This window comes from Apteryx mantelli, chromosome 1, assembly GCF_036417845.1.
Source record: "Apteryx mantelli isolate bAptMan1 chromosome 1, bAptMan1.hap1, whole genome shotgun sequence".
Lineage (NCBI taxonomy): Eukaryota > Metazoa > Chordata > Aves > Apterygiformes > Apterygidae > Apteryx > Apteryx mantelli.
The window spans coordinates 136958418-136976226 of NC_089978.1; the positions used below are offsets into that span (position 1 = coordinate 136958418).

General features: G+C 38.6%; 2 protein-coding genes across 3 annotated transcripts in view; both read left to right on the forward strand.

Moving 5' to 3' along the window:
• Positions 1-201: 201 nt before the first annotated feature.
• Positions 202-5240, forward strand: RHNO1 (RAD9-HUS1-RAD1 interacting nuclear orphan 1). The gene is made up of 3 exons (XM_013956255.2): positions 202-224; positions 1414-1682; positions 3247-5240. Exons 2-3 carry the CDS (start codon positions 1515-1517, stop codon positions 3883-3885), a joined length of 807 nt encoding a protein of 268 aa, XP_013811709.1. The 5' UTR covers positions 202-224; positions 1414-1514; the 3' UTR covers positions 3886-5240.
• The window catches only part of TULP3 (TUB like protein 3), a 35293-nt gene continuing 21350 nt past the window's right edge, over positions 3867-17809 (forward strand). The window contains exon 1 of one of the 2 annotated variants that reach the window (XM_013956254.2): positions 3867-3905. The gene's annotated coding sequence lies outside the window, so the exon portion shown is untranslated. Of the gene's footprint in view, positions 3906-9802; positions 9817-17809 lie in introns of those variants that run through there. The other variant, XM_067304060.1, reaches the window with a different exon arrangement.

The window sequence follows — 17809 nt, forward strand, 5'->3', positions numbered from 1 at the left end:
AGCCGCGAGGCGCTGTGGTTGTCCCTGTTCTATGTGCCGGTGGGTTGGCGGCGGTGGCGCGTGCTCTGGTGAGGGTTCCCCTTCCCTGGGGATGTTACACAGCGGGTGCTGGAGGAGCCTTCTCACTGCTTGGCGCGGGTCCGGAGGGGCGCTGGCGTGGGGTTGAGTGGAAAATCCCCCTAATCGTGTCCTTGTGAGGCCGCAAGTCTCTGCGTGATGCACTGGTACCTATTGCTGTATAAAAAGCACTGACTTCAGTAGCTTGCATTAAAGTGTGTTTTGTGAAGGGCAGCTGAGTTTTATTGGCTAACAAATGTTAAGACTGTCTTGCTATGGAAGCGTACAAGATTCACTAAATACGATGTACAGCTTTTGTTAAAGACTGCAAAAGAATTAAATTGTTGTATAGCCTCTTATGCCTTAATCAGAAAATGTGTTTCTTGGAAAATGTTCTCTCTTTAAACTTCTTCACCTGTGCTAACCTGCTCTTGAATGGAAATTAAAATGCCATTAAAACTTATTCACTAAATAAATAAAATCATGCAAGTATATAGAATACATGAGGGAAACAGCAAGTTATATTCTGTGTTTAAAAAAAAATTTAATTCCTGAAATGGAAAAAATAGGGGTGGCTAGCAACTAGAAATGGAAAGGCTTCTGGTCCTTTCTAATTTTAGACTAGTAGATCTCAGCCTTGCAAAGCAGAAAAACTTCCTTTTTCAATTCATAGATAAAGCTGACTTTCAATTCCTAAGCCATTTTTCAGATACAACTAGACTAGATATAGTGCTGTTGTGAAGAAATTATTTCTTTAAGTCCTCTGGAGAGCTGGTTCAATAGTCCAACAGACTCTTATTTCATATTTGTTTCTTTTCTAGCAGCTTAGTGGTTTGAATTTCCTTAAAATTCCAGTGACCAAGCCTGTTCTGAATACAGCTGGTTTTATATTTCAGTATTTTAGTCAGGCCTTATCATAGACTGATGTATTTCTTTTAAAAGTTTTTAATGAAGAAAAATGCTTATATGAGTTTAAAGTATCTGATTTGTGTATCTAAAATATGTACTTTCATAGGGAGCTAATTTTCCCAATAATGATGAGTCTTGCTCAAAATGCCACTTCAGAACTTCCTTTGCAGCTGGGGCATTTTTATGTTGTTTGCCTGTCTCTCTTCCCCCACTGTATCTGGCTACCTGCTTTCAAGAAGCCAGAGGGCATTTAATTATCTATCCTATTGTGCTTTTGCTAAATCTGCATGAAATCAGCTATGACGTTCAAAACTACTAGTGTAAATGTGGAGTTTACATAGAGCTATGAACATGGTGCTGTTGCATAAAGGTTCTACTCATGTTAAAAATTAGATCTGAGGTTTCCAAATAAGTTTGTCTTCAAATCCATTTATTTGCCTTCTACAGATTGGAGAGCATTTTATCATCTTCTTAAGGTGCTTTCCTCTTTCTCCAATTGATACTAACAAGCATCATGAGGTTTCTAAGTGGTTTTACCATATTTCTTGATGCCTCCAAAGAAGAAATGTACCCACAAGGCCGGGAAGGCAGAACTGGTATTCCTTGAGAGGCCGCGAGAGGGACCTATCCATTCCTATGAATCTCCACTACTCTTGGCTGAGAATCCAAGACTTGTTCCTACCAAACCTGTAGACCAAAACACCTTTCCTGCCTGGGTTGGTATAAATCATCTTTCCTTCTGTGTCCCACCAAAATGTTTTTTCAATATTCTCTTTCATGTCTCAACAAAAACCTATCTGTCTCAGATACTGAAAATCAGTAGCATGGACCTGCATTCATTATAGCAAGTATGTTTGAGTCGCTTCACATTTAAGTCACAAACAACCAGTGATGTCTTGGTTATTTGAAAGCATAAAACTGTACAGTGTATACTGATCACTATTACTATTTGTCTTCTGAAAGACTAACTCTCATGAGAACACTTTCTGCTTTATATGGCAACTGAAAATTCTGCATGTGATAAAACATTATTCTGGGGCTTTTTTTTTTAATTGGCTTACTGCTTGAAATAATTCCTGAACTCTAAATGTTAGATGTTAAAGTACTAGGCCTTTCATTTAAATCAGGCTCTAGGTATTCTGGTGCTATGTTAAATTTACAACAAATAATCCTGGAGTGGAGGCCTGGAGTGGAGTTCCCTAACCTGCCCTCTTTTTCATTCTGTGTGTTTTGAACAGTTTCTCTTCAAACAAGGCATCCTAATGGGCTCCTTTTCTGTTTTGAAAGAATATTCCAGGGATTGTTTGCACTGTCCCAAGACACTATATTTTATCATGTAATGTGTACAGATCTACAATAGAAAATCACAACCCTTAATATAAATTACACAGTAGTATTTAATTTTTGAGAGACTGCAGTAACTTCAAAACGCTGAAAGGGTACTGTAGTTGTTGTAGCTAGATCCTAGGCTATTCCGAGGGCCACATCCTCTAGAGGAAAGCAGAGCACAGAATGTTGAACCTGACCCTTTCTGTTGAGACCCAGGAAGATAAATAATACTTTAATAGAAGGGTTTCTAGCCTTTGAGTAATAGTCTGGAATCTTTCACAGAAACTTAGATTGTTCAGCTTTGACTATCTTCTATAAAACACTGACATTGGATGCCCAGTTGGTTTCTTCACCTTAGATTACATTAATAAGGCTTTCAAAATACTCCCCCAAAACATCTTTATTTCATAACACATAGTTAATCTCTGTATTCCAAAGTAACACACCATCAGAAAGCCACAGGTAACTGCAGTCACTTAATACTTCTAAGTGGGCATCCTTTACTTGAAATCATCTTATAAGTATTGATGTCAGTTGAACCTGAGCCTGTTTAGGGACAGTGAGGTTGTAATTTGTTTAATTTATTCAGAGTTATGCTAAGACACAGCAAGAAACAGTATCCAGCTCTGAACTGTTTTAAATCAGCAAGGGTTAGAGGAGCAGATGTCAATTAGACTTTTGTTTAAATCCCAGGTCTTGTGTGCTTAAGTTGCAGACAGCAGCTCACTTAAACTTTACTCCCTTTTCAGAGAAGAGTGGCAGAACATAGTTTCAAAGTTCAATGGGGTCTCCTGCTTACCAACTTGATTAATGACTGATTTTCTCTGCTGCAGACCAGATTATCCACTTAATGAAAACACTGAAGAAAGATGGGAGGGGGGAAGTAGAATGGGGTTGACATTCCTTTGTCTGAAGAAAATTAATCCTTTCATCATCTGTCTTGCCTTTTAGGTGTGCCCACAGTTTGAAACATCTGAGCCAGTAAGCTTGAAAGGATGTCAGAAGAAGCATTGTGGTCCTCACAAAGCCCAGAATCGGGATGCCAACCACAGTTTGCTTCATCCAGGAGGTGCTTGCCGAAAAGCTATAGCCTGCAAGTTTCCTCCTTTAACTTTTGAGACTTCAGAAGAACATGCAGTCCACTCAGATTGTCTGGATCACTCAAGGAAGAACACACAACTCTCTCATAGGCAGCCCAAAAAAAGGACAGCAGCAAAAGCCAACATCCAAGTGGATAGTCCTAAAAACTGTAGAGAAATATCTTCATTACCTGTCGCTCAGCCTGTAGAACCAGAAGTCTCTAGTTCCCCAGACATACAGACTCCAAATCTGCCTTCCGTAAGGAACTGGAGCTGCAGCAGCACTTTGCCACAGATGAGTAGCCATGCCTGGCTTCCACATAATACTTTGGCACCCAGTATTGATCCCCCTGGGAGGGTGGACTTGGCAACAGTACTGGTTACAGATACTCCAGAGCATGAGTATGGAGTAAAGGTAACCTGGAGACAGCGGCCTCATATAATGAAATACCTGAGGGAGAGAGGAAAGCTGAGTGTTGGTGACATATTCGTGAAGATGAATCAATCCTGATCTCTCTAGGAGAGGCCAAGGTGACTTTAGACTTGGTGGGAGCAATAATTCAGTTATATGTGAAGACAAGTCTAAACAGAAAATGGTGTTTTCAAGGATAAAGAAAGTCAGTAACTTAAGCCAAAACCTGTACTATGGCTTGCTGATCCTACTGAGAAATGCTCTTCAGATGTGGGGTTATTTTTATTATTTTTTTTTTATTTTGGTTAGGTTTCCTTTCAGAATGGGGTGCCTCCTTTGCAGCTTTCTAGTCTACATGACTTCTTGCAAAAGCTGCTTTCTAAACTCAGTGGTGATGAAACGCAGGGAGCACTGGGATATGGAGAAGGGCCTGGCACTCAGCTGCGACAGGCGAGGTGACAACAGAGGGTTCTGAGCCCTCAAGGGAGATGCTGGGCAGGACTAACGCTACTCGCCCTCAGGTCGCTGCCCCCGACGGCGCCTGTCTTCCCTCCCACCGCTCCGGCGCACCACTCGCGGGGGCGGGGCGCGGTCTGGCTGCAGCGCTCCGGGGAAGGCGTGAGCGGTGGCTCGCACTACGCATGTGCGGCCCTCGTTCCACCCCTCTGAGGGGCGTCACGGCCAATGGGCGGGCCGAGTGCTGCGCCTCCGGCCAATGGCGGCGGGCTTCAGTACCGAGTTCCGTTGCCAATGGTAGCGGCCGGGGCTGGGCGCGAGTGACAGGGGTCCCATAGCAACGGTGGGGGCGAGGATGGAGAGCGTGAGGGGCCGCGGCGCGCCCGGCGGGGGCAGGTGAGCCAGGCCCAGGCGGCCGGGATAGCGAGGGAGGGAGGAGTTGGGCGGGCGGCGGCCAGGACTGCGGCTCGGGTCGGCGCCGCGGGTCGCTGGAGGCGGTCCAGTGCTCCGGATGCTTCCCGGTTCGGGCCCACCATGTCGCGCGTGGGCGGTAGTATCTGCCCAAAGCAGACCTGGCGGGCGACGGGTATGCGGGGTCCCTTACGCTTCGGGGTGCTCTGCTTCGGGGTCGCTTCAGGAGTGGTTCCTGCGGCTACGGAGTACCTTGTGGCCGTGTTGTTCAGCATCTACTGCGGGGCCTGAGTATAGTAACACGATATAGCGTTTACATTGCCATAACCCTACCAAGGTAAAAGCTATGGGCAATTGTAAATGGTGAATGGTGCTTAGAGCAGCATACTGGCACTTACTACCTTGCTGGAATAGCATTAAGTACCTGCATGCTAGCGTAACTGTACTCACCCTGGGTGTTGTGGAAATCATAGCATAATAAAATTCACTTTCAGTTGACACATACAAAATGTTATAAAACCTGGCTGTATTTTATGTACCTCACTATCCTATACAGATTATGCATCATCTAAATACTTGTAGATTAAATTGGTTTTGTGGAGTCTCAATCTGCTTTGCTTGTTTCTAGTTGTTGCTGTGAAGCATTTTTGCAGTGTTACTTTGCTCTGCTGTTCCTAAAGAAGCTTTACAGGCACACGGTAGCACAGTGTGTATACTATTGCAAGGGAAAGGAAGGAACAACTGAAGGGAACTTAACCAATATGACAAGAAAAACTGTAAAGTTCAGAGAAGCTAGTTTGGAAAGAAATCATTCCTGTGGTGTTTGAATAGATCAAAAATAAAATTATTTGACAGGTAAATGTGAGGTTATGGACAGGCAGTGAAAACAGATTTTGACAGAATGAATGTGATTCCTGTAGTGAGACTCTGTAAAAACACAGAAGAAAATCTGCCAGTAATGCTTGGATGGGGGAAGTAAAAGCTAGTAAAGAGAAAAACTTAAAGAAATTTCAAACAACTGAATTATGATAAACACAGTGTAGAACAGTATTTATCTGTGAGATACACCTGTAAATTTTATTGGGAAGAGTGAAAAGAGGCAATAGAGTTATTATGAAACCCATAATCTTCTGGGACCACCAAATACGCTGTGACACATTAGAAGACTTCTTTCTGCAGACTTTAAAGACTGAGGTTTATATACCTGTTTTAACAAAAGGATGAGCAGATGCTGATAAATTTCATTGCATAGATATATTAGACTTTAATGTTTGAGAGCGTTGAAGTCAGAGGATATGTTTTTTCTTTTTCTGATAGCAACTGTAACAGTATAATTTCTCTCTCCTAAGAAACTTGTTTTGCTTACTTCTATAGGTGCTTCATCAAAATAGCCTAACAGCAGTGCCAGTTTATGTTATGGCTACTTCCTTCCCTCCTCCCCCTGGTTTATTAAACAAACAGTCCCCTTCCTCAACTTTCTTAGTCTCCATGGTAAGGTATGAAAACTAGAATACATGAGCCAAAATAAAGGTGTGTAGGCCTTATGTATCTATTTAAAAATTTCTTATTTTGAGCAGGAGTCTGACTTGGAATGTTCAGCAGTACTAGAATAAATTGCAGGAAGGCAAAAGACTATATCCTTCCTAAGAAGAAAGGAGTAAAATTATTTTTACATTAGCAGAAATTGTTAATTCAATAGTTAGAACTCTTCCTTGGTAAAGTAATTGTTGCTTGTTCAAACAGTGGTTTGTGTAGGAGAAAGTAAATATGGTGTGTAATAACTGGACAGTTAATAGCCATCAAGATATTACATATGACTTTATAGAAGAAAGGCTCTGAAGAGTTTTTCAAAAAAGTATTTTAAGCTGGACATGATAGCCAGCTGGCCTACATTTGTAGCTTTTTCTCAAATGAAATAGTTTAACTATTGAGCAGTATGTAAAAGTTACAGTAGGAAGTAAAGAATACTTGATTTCCGGTGGACAGTGGTGAAGGCAATAAGTAGAAAAGAAAAGCCTGTAGTTTTGTAAATGTGCTGTGGGATACTTGATGATAATTAAGCACCTTGGATCTTGACTTTAGGCCTTATCTGAAAGGTGTTGTCCCTTAAAACCATGGTATTGTGTTAACTTACTGCTTGTCCACCAGTGCTACCTTCTATTTAAGATGGCCGTAATTGAAAATGTTCGAGTTCATTTTGAAGTTTGATTGGCTTGCAGTTAGACATAGCACAACTGTCTTGATACTTTAGAAAATGCTAAGATTGATAGTGCTGTTTCATGGTTTTGCTAAGTACTAAGCCTTCCTTCTTCATTTGTGAAAGTCCATACTGAGATTTGACATGAAATGAAAAATGGTTTATGTTCAACAAAATAGAAACATTCAGATAAACTCGTTCTAAAAACATTGTAGTATTTTAAAATATTGAGAAGGGAATTTGGATTATGGTGGTATGTATCTGAGAATCTTGGGAGACTGATGGACTTTACCTTTTTGCACAGTAATTATGCAGTATACAACAATATTTCCAGCTTCCCACAGGCAGTCTTCCAAATATGATTCAGCTTCTGACCTGAGGGTGTCATGTATAAAGAACATCATTTTCAGGGTGCAAAACTTTGACTGAGTTTATGGAAACTGCAAAACATGGGTATAACCATTTGGTGGCTTCCGTAATTTGGATGCTTCTCCAGTGACCACAGATGCATGAGTTAGTGGTTTTCAGTTTGTGAACTCAGGAGCTCTGGGATACTTCCTCAGTGTCTATGTAAGTTAATGAAGAAAATAACCTATTGTCAGTTAGCTCCATTTGAAAATGATTAGGAGTCCATGGACTTAAAAAGTTTCAAAAGTCATTTCATATATTGATGCTCAGCCAAAAATCCTTGCCATGTTTGAAAAACCTTAGCATTATTGAGGGGATATCAAGAATCTTAGTCTGCTAGGCTTGACTGTTTTGCACAGATACACCTAAATTATAATTTGGGGGGGGGGGAGGAAAAAAAAAAAGAACAACAGATTTGCTAATGAGTTTAGGTATACTTATAATCCAGATGAGACAGATTTCCTTTTAAAAGTCTATGTACATCTCTGTTAGTCCTTGGGGGTATTTTTATTTGGATATGAATGACTTTTTTGCAATTAACAAGCACTGTTTTGTAAATTCCAGGATTTATTATTCTGCAAATCTTATCCTTAGATAAAAGAGAACTGGCTTAATATCTTGTTTGTCCCATCCCTTTCAAGCCTGAACAATATCACCAAGAAATCTGTCCAAACTGAGATAGATTTGTAAATGTTTACAAATGTGATTTAGCTGTGCTCATAGGAGTACATTTTAGAAATAATAGAAAATCTTTTGTGACTGAAATTTGATGTTGCTATAGTCAGCGTGAATGAAGAAGGAATCACCTCATTTCCCTGTAAGGTAGACGACACTGGCAAGAGAGAGGAAGAAGTAGCAAAACTGTATACCAGTCACTAAAATTTCCAGATACATCTTGAAATGCAATTGGTAACTGTAATTGTTAGAACAATGAGCGAGTCTTCTTTAAGTTGAAGGTTACTTGATAGTTCTTCTCCCATCCTACCCCTATCCTCTAACATTTTAATGATGACCCATTTACTGATTACTGATGACCCATCCTTATAGAGAGAACCATTATTTTTCTCTGCTCCTGCATTTTTTTTTTTTAAAACCACTGTCAATATGGCATCTGTAGGAGGGACAAGTGCCCTGGTTACAAGAGAATTATGACTGTGTGTGTGTGCTTGCGCATGCGTGTGTGTGAAAACTTTCTGCTGATTCACACTGGGATAGCTCTAGACTCTTGTTTTGTCATTGGGACACAGTTGGATGCTCTTCACAGTAAAATTGTTGACTGGTGTAGTTGGATCATGGAAGCCATTTGTAAGTGAATTTGCTGATATGCCCAAATCTGTTGTCTTAGACTACCGCAAGAATACTTATTCTCACTACTAGTGTTGTTTAAAATATATATTCTGTGGGATCTTGAACTTTAACATCTTATGATACTGTTATAGAAGCCTGTGTTGTCACACGTTAACCTTCTGCAATCTAGCAGCTGAATTTTGCTTAGTCACCTGGTTTGCGGTGGAAACTAGTTGCTAGGAGAGAATAGAATAGCAATTGCTTTATGTTTCACTGGTTTCATGGTGTAATGGAGTACAATGTCAGCAAAAGTGACCGAGACAAGGTTTAATAATTCACAAAGTGGCAATCAGACGAGTCCGGATTCTAAGACCCTGGTGGATCTTGCTCCTCTCTTTCCCTAGTCTATTTCATAATACCTTTAAGTTGCTTGGCATAGAGTAGCTTTTATAAATGAAACAACCTTGGGAATTTGGAACATATAGTTGAGATGACTAAATAGAAAGCTGGTGTTCTGCTTATGGAATAAAGGTGTCCTTTCTTTTCCCTGTCTGAAACCCAAGTTTTAGCTGAATTTAAACAAAAAATGAACACTCATTTTTGGAAGCATAGCATTCTGCAGTTGTGTTGGTGGTCCAGAGCTGAAAAGACCTTACTCAAGTTACGTCATGGATTTGTATCTTCCCTGTCAATTCCAGGGTCATTGGGAGTCACCAGTTATGAACTCTCAAATGAATGTACCTGGCAGGTGATTCCTTTGTCCCCCTCCTCTTACAAGTATACGTAATTAAAAACAATTTTTTTTTTTTGCTCAGTCTCAGTGTGGTTTGTTGAGATTAATTCTTCCAGAATTTAAAACTTAAAATATTTTCCTCTTGTTCTGTTTGGCTACACAGTTGAACATAAGTGAACATGTAAGTCCCTATTCTTATTGTTGTCTTCCTCTGTGCCTCCTTCCCAACCTCCCTCATGGCTTTAACGGTTAATGGCTTGTGTTGATTTCTGGTTCCACTTGGTCTGCCTTCCAGGAAAACGATATTCCTTTCACTTTAGATATACTGCATTGAACTACTTAAGCCTTTTCTTGCTAATAAAAGGATCTACCTTCTATTCTTCTACTGTAGTATAGTAGAGAATGGCACATGCTTTTGTTTGCACTCTTCTTTGTCTTCCAGATACAAGATTTGCTAGCTTCTGTCCAGAGAGTGCTGCTTTATTTTCATTGCTCCATTCTGTAGTTACAAGTAGTAGGAGCTAATCTTTGGTACCCGGTAAGTCTGTTTTGAATGGCATATGAAATACTAACCAGTACATCAGCTTAAATAGCTCTGAATTCTTAGTTTAACCTTTTTGTGCCACTTGTGTTCCTATAGAATTTTCTTGTAACAGCCTGTATTCTTTATTGTCATCTAGCTCCTTTCATACCTGAGTCTAAACTATTTCCATTTGTCTTGTAATCTCCAGAACTGAAACGGACAGTATCAATCCATTTCTGAAAAAGGGTTGAGATAGGATATGCTTTATTCTTTATCTCACCATAATTCAACTTCTTGCATAGACCCTTCATTTCTCAATGTTCTATTACTTTACTAGCAGGTTCCTGATTAGTTTATATGACAGTCTCCTGCAACATTAGACTTTTCTGTTTCACGGTGTGTTTGTGTGGGTATCTAATAGTGCAAAGCACATCCCATTGCATTTATGAGATCATGTGATTTTACTAATTCTATGCTAGGGATTTGTGCTTCCACCGGCTCCCATTTTGAAACTGAAGATAGGGATGATTCTTCTGAATGGTCATTTCAGCTTGTCTACTTCATTTTATTTAACAGCACTCATTCCAATGATTTTGTAAGGTAAAGAAGAGAAAGTTTGTGTCTTCTACACTGATAAAGATAGTTTTCTGCATTAACTAGTTCTGCACAGGGGTTTCTCTAATGGAAAATGGCAGGTTCTTTCTTACCTTTACACTCTCTGATATTGTTTTCTGTTCAGTGAGAAGAGCATCCTTAGCTGCAGGTAGTCAGTACTAGACTGCAGCAATATTAACCTAGTTGCATTTGACATGCAAACAGTCACCCTAAAACAGATGGCATGAATTTCCAAAGGAACTCCTTTAGGCCAAGTCTAATGTGTTTTTCTGAGCTGTTTTAACTCAAACAGCCTGTCACTTCTTCACTCACTATGAGGGTGTTTAATGGCATTATAGACTTATCATGTAAGTATGGAGACTGTGGTGCTGCAAGGGTAGGTTTGGATTAAATTGGTTGCTCTCTTCGCTTTACCCCAAAAATAATTTTTAAGCTGTTCATGTTTTCAAAACAAAAGATTTTTCTTTACCACATGTGCATCCGATTGTTTCTCTTTGAATTCCTTTCTTCAGTATGGTATTTCTATTGCTCCGTGTTGCTGGGGCAGCTGTTTTGCCACAATAGTGAGTTTCAAATGAGTTTGTGTGAAGACTTTGGTATTAATTTTACCCCAGAATTGCTAAATACAATACTGTTCAAATAAAAAAATGCATTGGGTTCTGAAATAGTGCCAAGTTACTTGCTGAATTGTTGGGGTAGCAGAAATAAGCAACAAAAAGGTAATTCCTAAGATTGCTGCATTAGGCTCCTGGTCCTGAGTTATCAAATAATGATATAAGTAAAACAGAAGGTGACTGCTGTTTTTAGGATTCTGTTGCTATGTATTACTGCCATTTTCATAAGTCTAGATTATGTCCAAAGAATAAGGAGCTGTCAAAATTTCGAGACTTTTGTCCCCCCTCTTCCACAAATGTAGTGTTTTCTTCTTTCCTTGTCATATTGCTTGTCCCAATTTTCATTATCTATTCTTAGTTTTGTCTATTTGTTGTATTTCTTAAAATAAGATATCCCAGCCAAATGAATCCAATCCCCAAAGCCTAACAGTTAGGAAAAAGAGTATATTGTACTAAAATATATAGTTCTACCTCTATTAGTCATTGGTATAATGAGATCACTGAGTGCAGTGAGATTTCTTGTTTTGCCTTAACTCTTCTGAGATCACGTTTCCCATCCAGCCTCACTAAACCACTCCTACTCTGGTTCCACTCCCATGCTTTTCTGCTCAATACCTTTTGTGCCACCCTTGAACAGTCATCTCCTTTCTTAAACCAAGATTATGCAGATGCTGCAAAATGCATGGTTTAGCAGTGCTGGCAGCTGTTCTGGAAGTAAGGTGTCTGTTTGGTTGTAATGGATAGTCATTTCTTGTTAGGTAATATGCAAGTCACTGTGTTCCTTTCATGTGTGCCAAGTCATCTGCATCCATTTGAACAGATTCTGGGGTCACTTGCACGTGACATCAGATTAATGGATAAATAATATCTGCTTACTTCATAGGTCTTGTCTAGTGGTTTTTACCTGTGGTTTACAAATAGAGGGAAGGGAAGGGATTGTGGCTGTGGATAACTCTTACAGGATTGTAGAGGATGATGAATTAATTTGCATTGTACATATGGAAGTTATACATTTATGTCCATGTGTATGGAATGTTTTTCAAAAAAACACTCTCAAATCCTCTGAGGAAGTCAAACAAATACTCAGTCTAGAAGACTGAGAAAGTAGTTATTAACAAGTTACAAAATAGTACAGGTCTAAACTGTAAACTAGTTACAAAATAAAATTGAAGACCTAACTACCACATTGCCTATTATCTCAATGTGAAATTAAAGTTTGGAAGATGAGTAAAACTTAGAATGTATAATTGAGATGAATATACAGATAGTGTGAGATATTCTGATTGGTTGTTTACATACGGAAGGAAGACTTATAACATCATGTAACAGACATGATTTTTTTTCCCTTATTCCTTTGGCTAAGCTTCATCTGTTTTGAAAGAATAATTTTTTTCTATCCTATTTCCTTTCTTTTTGAGATATTCTTTGAACATAAGTAACCCATAGACCAATTGTGCTATGTTATTAATACTGTAAAGGTTGCATATGCAGTGAAAGCTGGATGAATTGAGAGAAAAAAAAACACCTATAGACTCCAATTGACTCAAGTTGGTTCTGATGGTGCTCCTAAAATCAAATTTTTAAGTGAAATCACTTTCTAAGTACAAACCAGGTCTTATTCTTAAGAGTATCAGCCATCTTCTTTTTTTAAGGCATATTTCTAGTCCATGTGACTTCAAAGAAAAGTACCTAATAATTCCACAGTGAAGTTCATTTATTAAACTCAAAGGTAGGCAGGAATAGAAGCTGTAAAGGACTAACTTGCCCGTGTGTTTCTGTAGGATATTCTTTAATAAATTTAATGACTGTTTAGATGGTTCAGATAGTCACTGCTGGTTATTGGCAGAAACATGCAGTAGTTAGAGGACTGCAGTGTATTTTAAAGTGGAGTAGGACATACAGATCCAGATTTTTGTCTCTACTCCCCACCACACCCTAGTCTGGCATTTGACTTTGTTGCTCTTGTTAGTTCATTTTATACCTCTTTTCAAATATTCTAAGATAGCTGCTCTTCAGTCTATATAACATGTGGCATATATTTGTGTATTTAAGCATTTCCAAGAGAGTCTTTATATGCTGCAGTATATTCATTCATTCTGAATTGTTTCCAAAATTAAACATTTGCTGCTCTGTGCATTGTGTGACTATGTGCGTGATATGTTTAGTAGATGAAAGACAAGATAAACAAATTTTGTGAAACCATTCCAAAAATTGTTATTGGCATTAAAAAAATCTATGCTTGTTTCTGTGGGGGAAGTCAAAGGCAAAACTGATTTCCCTGGAGAAAGGATTGTCCTTGTGAAAATCCAGCCAGAGGCTAAAATTTGTTCCTGATAAAGTATCAGCTGCTTGAAATGTTGATGCAATCTCAGCTGTGTCACATAGAAATGGGTGTGGTGTTTCATAACTGCCTAACAACAGGCATAGTTTTACCTTACAAGGCTTTCTGGCAGTTCATTTCAATATGAAGGAAAAATATTCAGTATCTGACAAAGAAAACTTCTCTGCCTTTGGGAAGGCAGAGAAATCTGATAATCCTCACTCCTTTGGGTGCTATGCTATGCATTTTCCCAGACATGAGTAATTACAATTGTGTCAGTTACAAGGGAAGTAAAAAGATGTGACTCCTCCCTTTTGTGGACAGTAAGGTGCTTTACAGATAAATTTTGTTTCTCAAGCAGTTTCCAGAAGAAATACTGCAATTTTAGATTTGCTAGGAATATATTTTTTAAAAGATCAAAATCCTGCTTAAAATATCTGTTCTCCACAGCTTCTGTTTTCCTTCGTAGCTGGAGATCAGATGAGAACAATTCCCAAGAAAGTTCATAGTAAAAACTCTTTCAGTTGAATCAACCAGCTGACTTAACACTTCTTAATGAAGTTGCTTTTTCTCATGTTTCTACCACTAAAAATAAAATCTAATGGACAAAGATGTGTGCCACAAGCCATCATTCCTTGACTCCTGTTAAATGTTAAGTGTATTGCTCTGAGACATAACTACTGCTACCATATTAATAAACTGTTCTGCAAAGAAAGGAAAAAAAAAGTTGTGTTAGCTTTGTTAGACTCCTGATATAAGCAGCCCTCTGTAGAGTGAGGGGTAAAACATTAAGATACTAGCAACTGTAGCTTCTTTTGTGGAAAAAAATGTTATGGAGTACCTTTAAAGGAAATATAACAATGGAAACAGTTAAAAATGTAAGGATCTTTGTTTAGAATTAGGCTAATATTTGCATCAATATTGGAAGACTGTGTCAGTTGAGACCAGGACCTAGAAGGATTTATGTGACAGACTGATGCACAGTATCAGGCTTGTGTGTAACAAGACACAGTAAACATGATCTCTAGTCAACTTAAAATGAGCTAAAAGTTTCTACTGGAGATTTTCCCTGAATTTCTATGCCAAACTGCAGAGTATCAGAATTTTTAATGACTTTCTTACAACTGTGTACAAACAGGCGATAGTGCTTGAATTTCTTTCACCAAGAATTCAGTGCATATGTACTGTCAATATATGCTCAGACTAAGTTTAGAACACAGTTTTTTAAAAACAAACAATCTTCTCTCATGTCTGATTCTATTTTAAGGCTGGGATGGTTTCTGTTTCTGCCATCTAGTCTGATCTGCTTAAGAGAGGCCAGTGAACTTTATTTTTTGAATTATTTATCAAGCGTGTAACTACTTGAGCTACAGAATAGCTTTAAAACAAAAGGAGGGAAGGGTGTCTTTAGTTGTAGCTAATCTGCAATGCCTTGCTACATTGAGTATTTAGGAGGAGAAACTCAATAGGGTGTTTCTTCAGGGAACTTCTGATATGAGGAATGAACCTATTTCGCTGAATACAGGAAAAGCAATCATCAGATTTTCCATTGCTTAATGTATTTCAAACCTGTTTTTCCAGTGAATTCTGCATCACATAGAGCATTTTCTCTCTAAAGGCTGCTCTTCCAATGGCTTTTCTCATTTCCTCTGGCTTGCTGCCTCTCTCTCACAGCTGCAACCAAGCAGTTCTTCACCAAATCAGTTCCCAGTGAAAGCAGCCGTTTATTTGCCTCTTGGCTTCAACAGTCAGTGTACAAAAGAAAACTTAATTGATCCCTTGATGTAACCTGAAAGAAGAGTGTTTTGCACTTCCATTTGGGATAACCACACCTGTAATCTGAGGTAGATCATAGTGTTACTTTGTGACAGCAGTTTTTAGGATAATAATATTCAGCCGTGATTAAAGGGTACTGTTTTCTGTTGAAATTCCACAGCTCCATGAGGTATTCCAATGATTAATCAGCCACAGTGTTAAATATAACTTTTATTTGCAGTCTGAATTTGTTTAACTTCAGCTTCCTATGACTGGATTTTGTTGTCTTCTGCTCACTTGAATAGTCATTTCTGGCTTCATATCCATGGAAGGTATATTTTCCAGTCCTCAGTCAATTTTTTCTGCTTTCTGCTGAAGTCATTCCAGTTCTTCGGACTCCTTCCCGTTGTGTGACCTTCAGGCTGGAAATGGTTTTCCCATTCTGACTGACTTCCCATTCTTCCTGCCCTGCATTTTCTATTCTCCTGTTTTAATATCAGGGTATTTCATTATTCACAGAATGACATCATACTGTGATTTTGTATTTGGTTAATTTAATGCTCCTTTGCCTAATTATTCCCAAGTGCTTAGATTATAACTCTTTTGGTTTTTCAAGTCTAATATATTCAGGAACATAGGAAAGTTGGAAGGAAAGCATGTTAACTCTGCCAATCTACACTTATGCTTTACAACATATTTTTGAATTACAAAACAGGAGTCTTTTCTTTAAAAAAAGTCATACTTTGCTTCTAAAAGAGCTAGCAATACTGTGCCTTTTTTACAATAGTGAAAAGCATACAAACTGCATAAAAATGGACTCTTAATTATATGTGAATGTCTATTAAATAATTTGAGTTATGTCTTCATTGCAATTAGTTTGGTATTCTGAAAATGGTTAGGAAAGACCAAATAAATGCAAGTTATTTCATTTATAGTTAATAAGTTTGTCATTCATATTCCTATTGCAACACTTTAATTTCTGCTTATGATATGAAAACCGGGCTAATTCTGATTTCAGCAGGAATCTGAGGTGCTATCAGTTAAAAAGGAAGCGTTTCACTTCGTCTTGAACTGTGTTGAACCTGGAAAGGTAGTGAGGAATGCCATTATCTCTCACTATTCTATTCGGTATTCAAACATGTTTTTGTATCTTCTCTATTGAGTATTTTTGTTAAACAGTTGCCTTCCCACTCCATTTTTATTTTATATACTGGGTAATCATTAGTCTTCACTGCTATGTTATTCTTTGGGTGGCTGTCTTTTTCTGCTGCATGTGCCATAGGAGAGGTAGTGGATTCAGCTAAGCATAGCAAAGGAATTGGTGGCTGAGGAATTGGATAGTCTATTCTCCACTACAACAGGTGGAAAGAGGAAAATCGTGACAAGTTACTTGAATACTTTCAGTTCATATTTATCAAGGGTAAATGGACCGTTCCAGCCCCGCCCTGTCCCGACTATGCTGTTATATCTATGGAAATGCTATTTTTCTCTGTTCCCAGTGAATATTTAACTGCTCTTCCTGCATGTAAATCCAGCAAACAGAAAAGAGCATAGTGAATAGCGTTGTGGTTTTATGCAGGCATGACCGAAGAGCTGTGTGCTCTTAGATGTGCTGTGTAGTCCCTCCGCAGGAGGATTCTTGCTGTAGCCAGCAGCTGTGCTTGCATTCTTTGCCGATGAGCTGTGGGAGTGCCTCTTGCAAAGCCTTTTCCTGGAAGGTTCGTAACAACACCAGCTTCGCGGTGGCAGGCAGAAAAAGTTTGAAGTGGGGAGGAAAAAAAGCTCCTTTGTCTGGCTATTATGTTACTTTCCTGGTGGCCAAGTGCTGGAAGGAAGGTTGCAGGAGGAATAAATGAAAATAGTGTGGGGGGGTTGTTTTGTTTTGGTTGTTTGTTTGTTTGTTTTAGTTACAATTTACACTGTCACAGTGCCCATGGTTTTACCTTTTCTTCTTATGTAGATCCTTTATGTAGATCCTTGTATTACAGGGAGGATTGATGGCTTCTTTCACTTTGTGGCATGCTAGGAGATGTTTTTAGTCTGTGTTTAACAGTAAATTGTAAAGGAGAACACTGTCTTTTGTCCTCTAAAAAGTTTTCAAGAGTGTTTTTGCTTTTGTCCCCCCTTTCTATCTTTTCAAGGGAGAATGGGAATCTCCATTCACTGTGCAGTCACTTTTTGTGTGGTTTTATATAAGGAAAATTAAGATTCTGCTTGTCTTCAGACAGTTTTGTGACCTTTGCTGTACCATTATGGAGACATTGTGACCTGTTAGTCTTTCTATACTTTTAACCACTTTTGAGTCCCAATTAAGTGGTTAAAAGTGAGGCATTATGTAATCTGCATTATGGTCCTGTTCCTACAGTCTTCAGACCTATCTTTGAAGTTATATAACTTTATTCCAGTGCACGCATAAAATTTAAAAATGCATGACAAATATTTCAATTTTTACTGAGGATATCTGCAAGTCTTATATGTGAGTGTTAATATTCCATATGTTAATATGTTAATATTTTGTCATCTTCTACATAAAAAGGAAAATCTGCAACCTTATTTCCAAAAAAATTTTTTTTTTTTCTTAAGGAGAGAGGAAAAGACTCTGAGGGTGTATTTTCTGTTGCTAGAGGAAAAGTAACAGAAATACAGAAGCTAGTTTGTATCTGCAGAGTACAACTTTGTGGTTCTTTTTAATTACATGAGAATG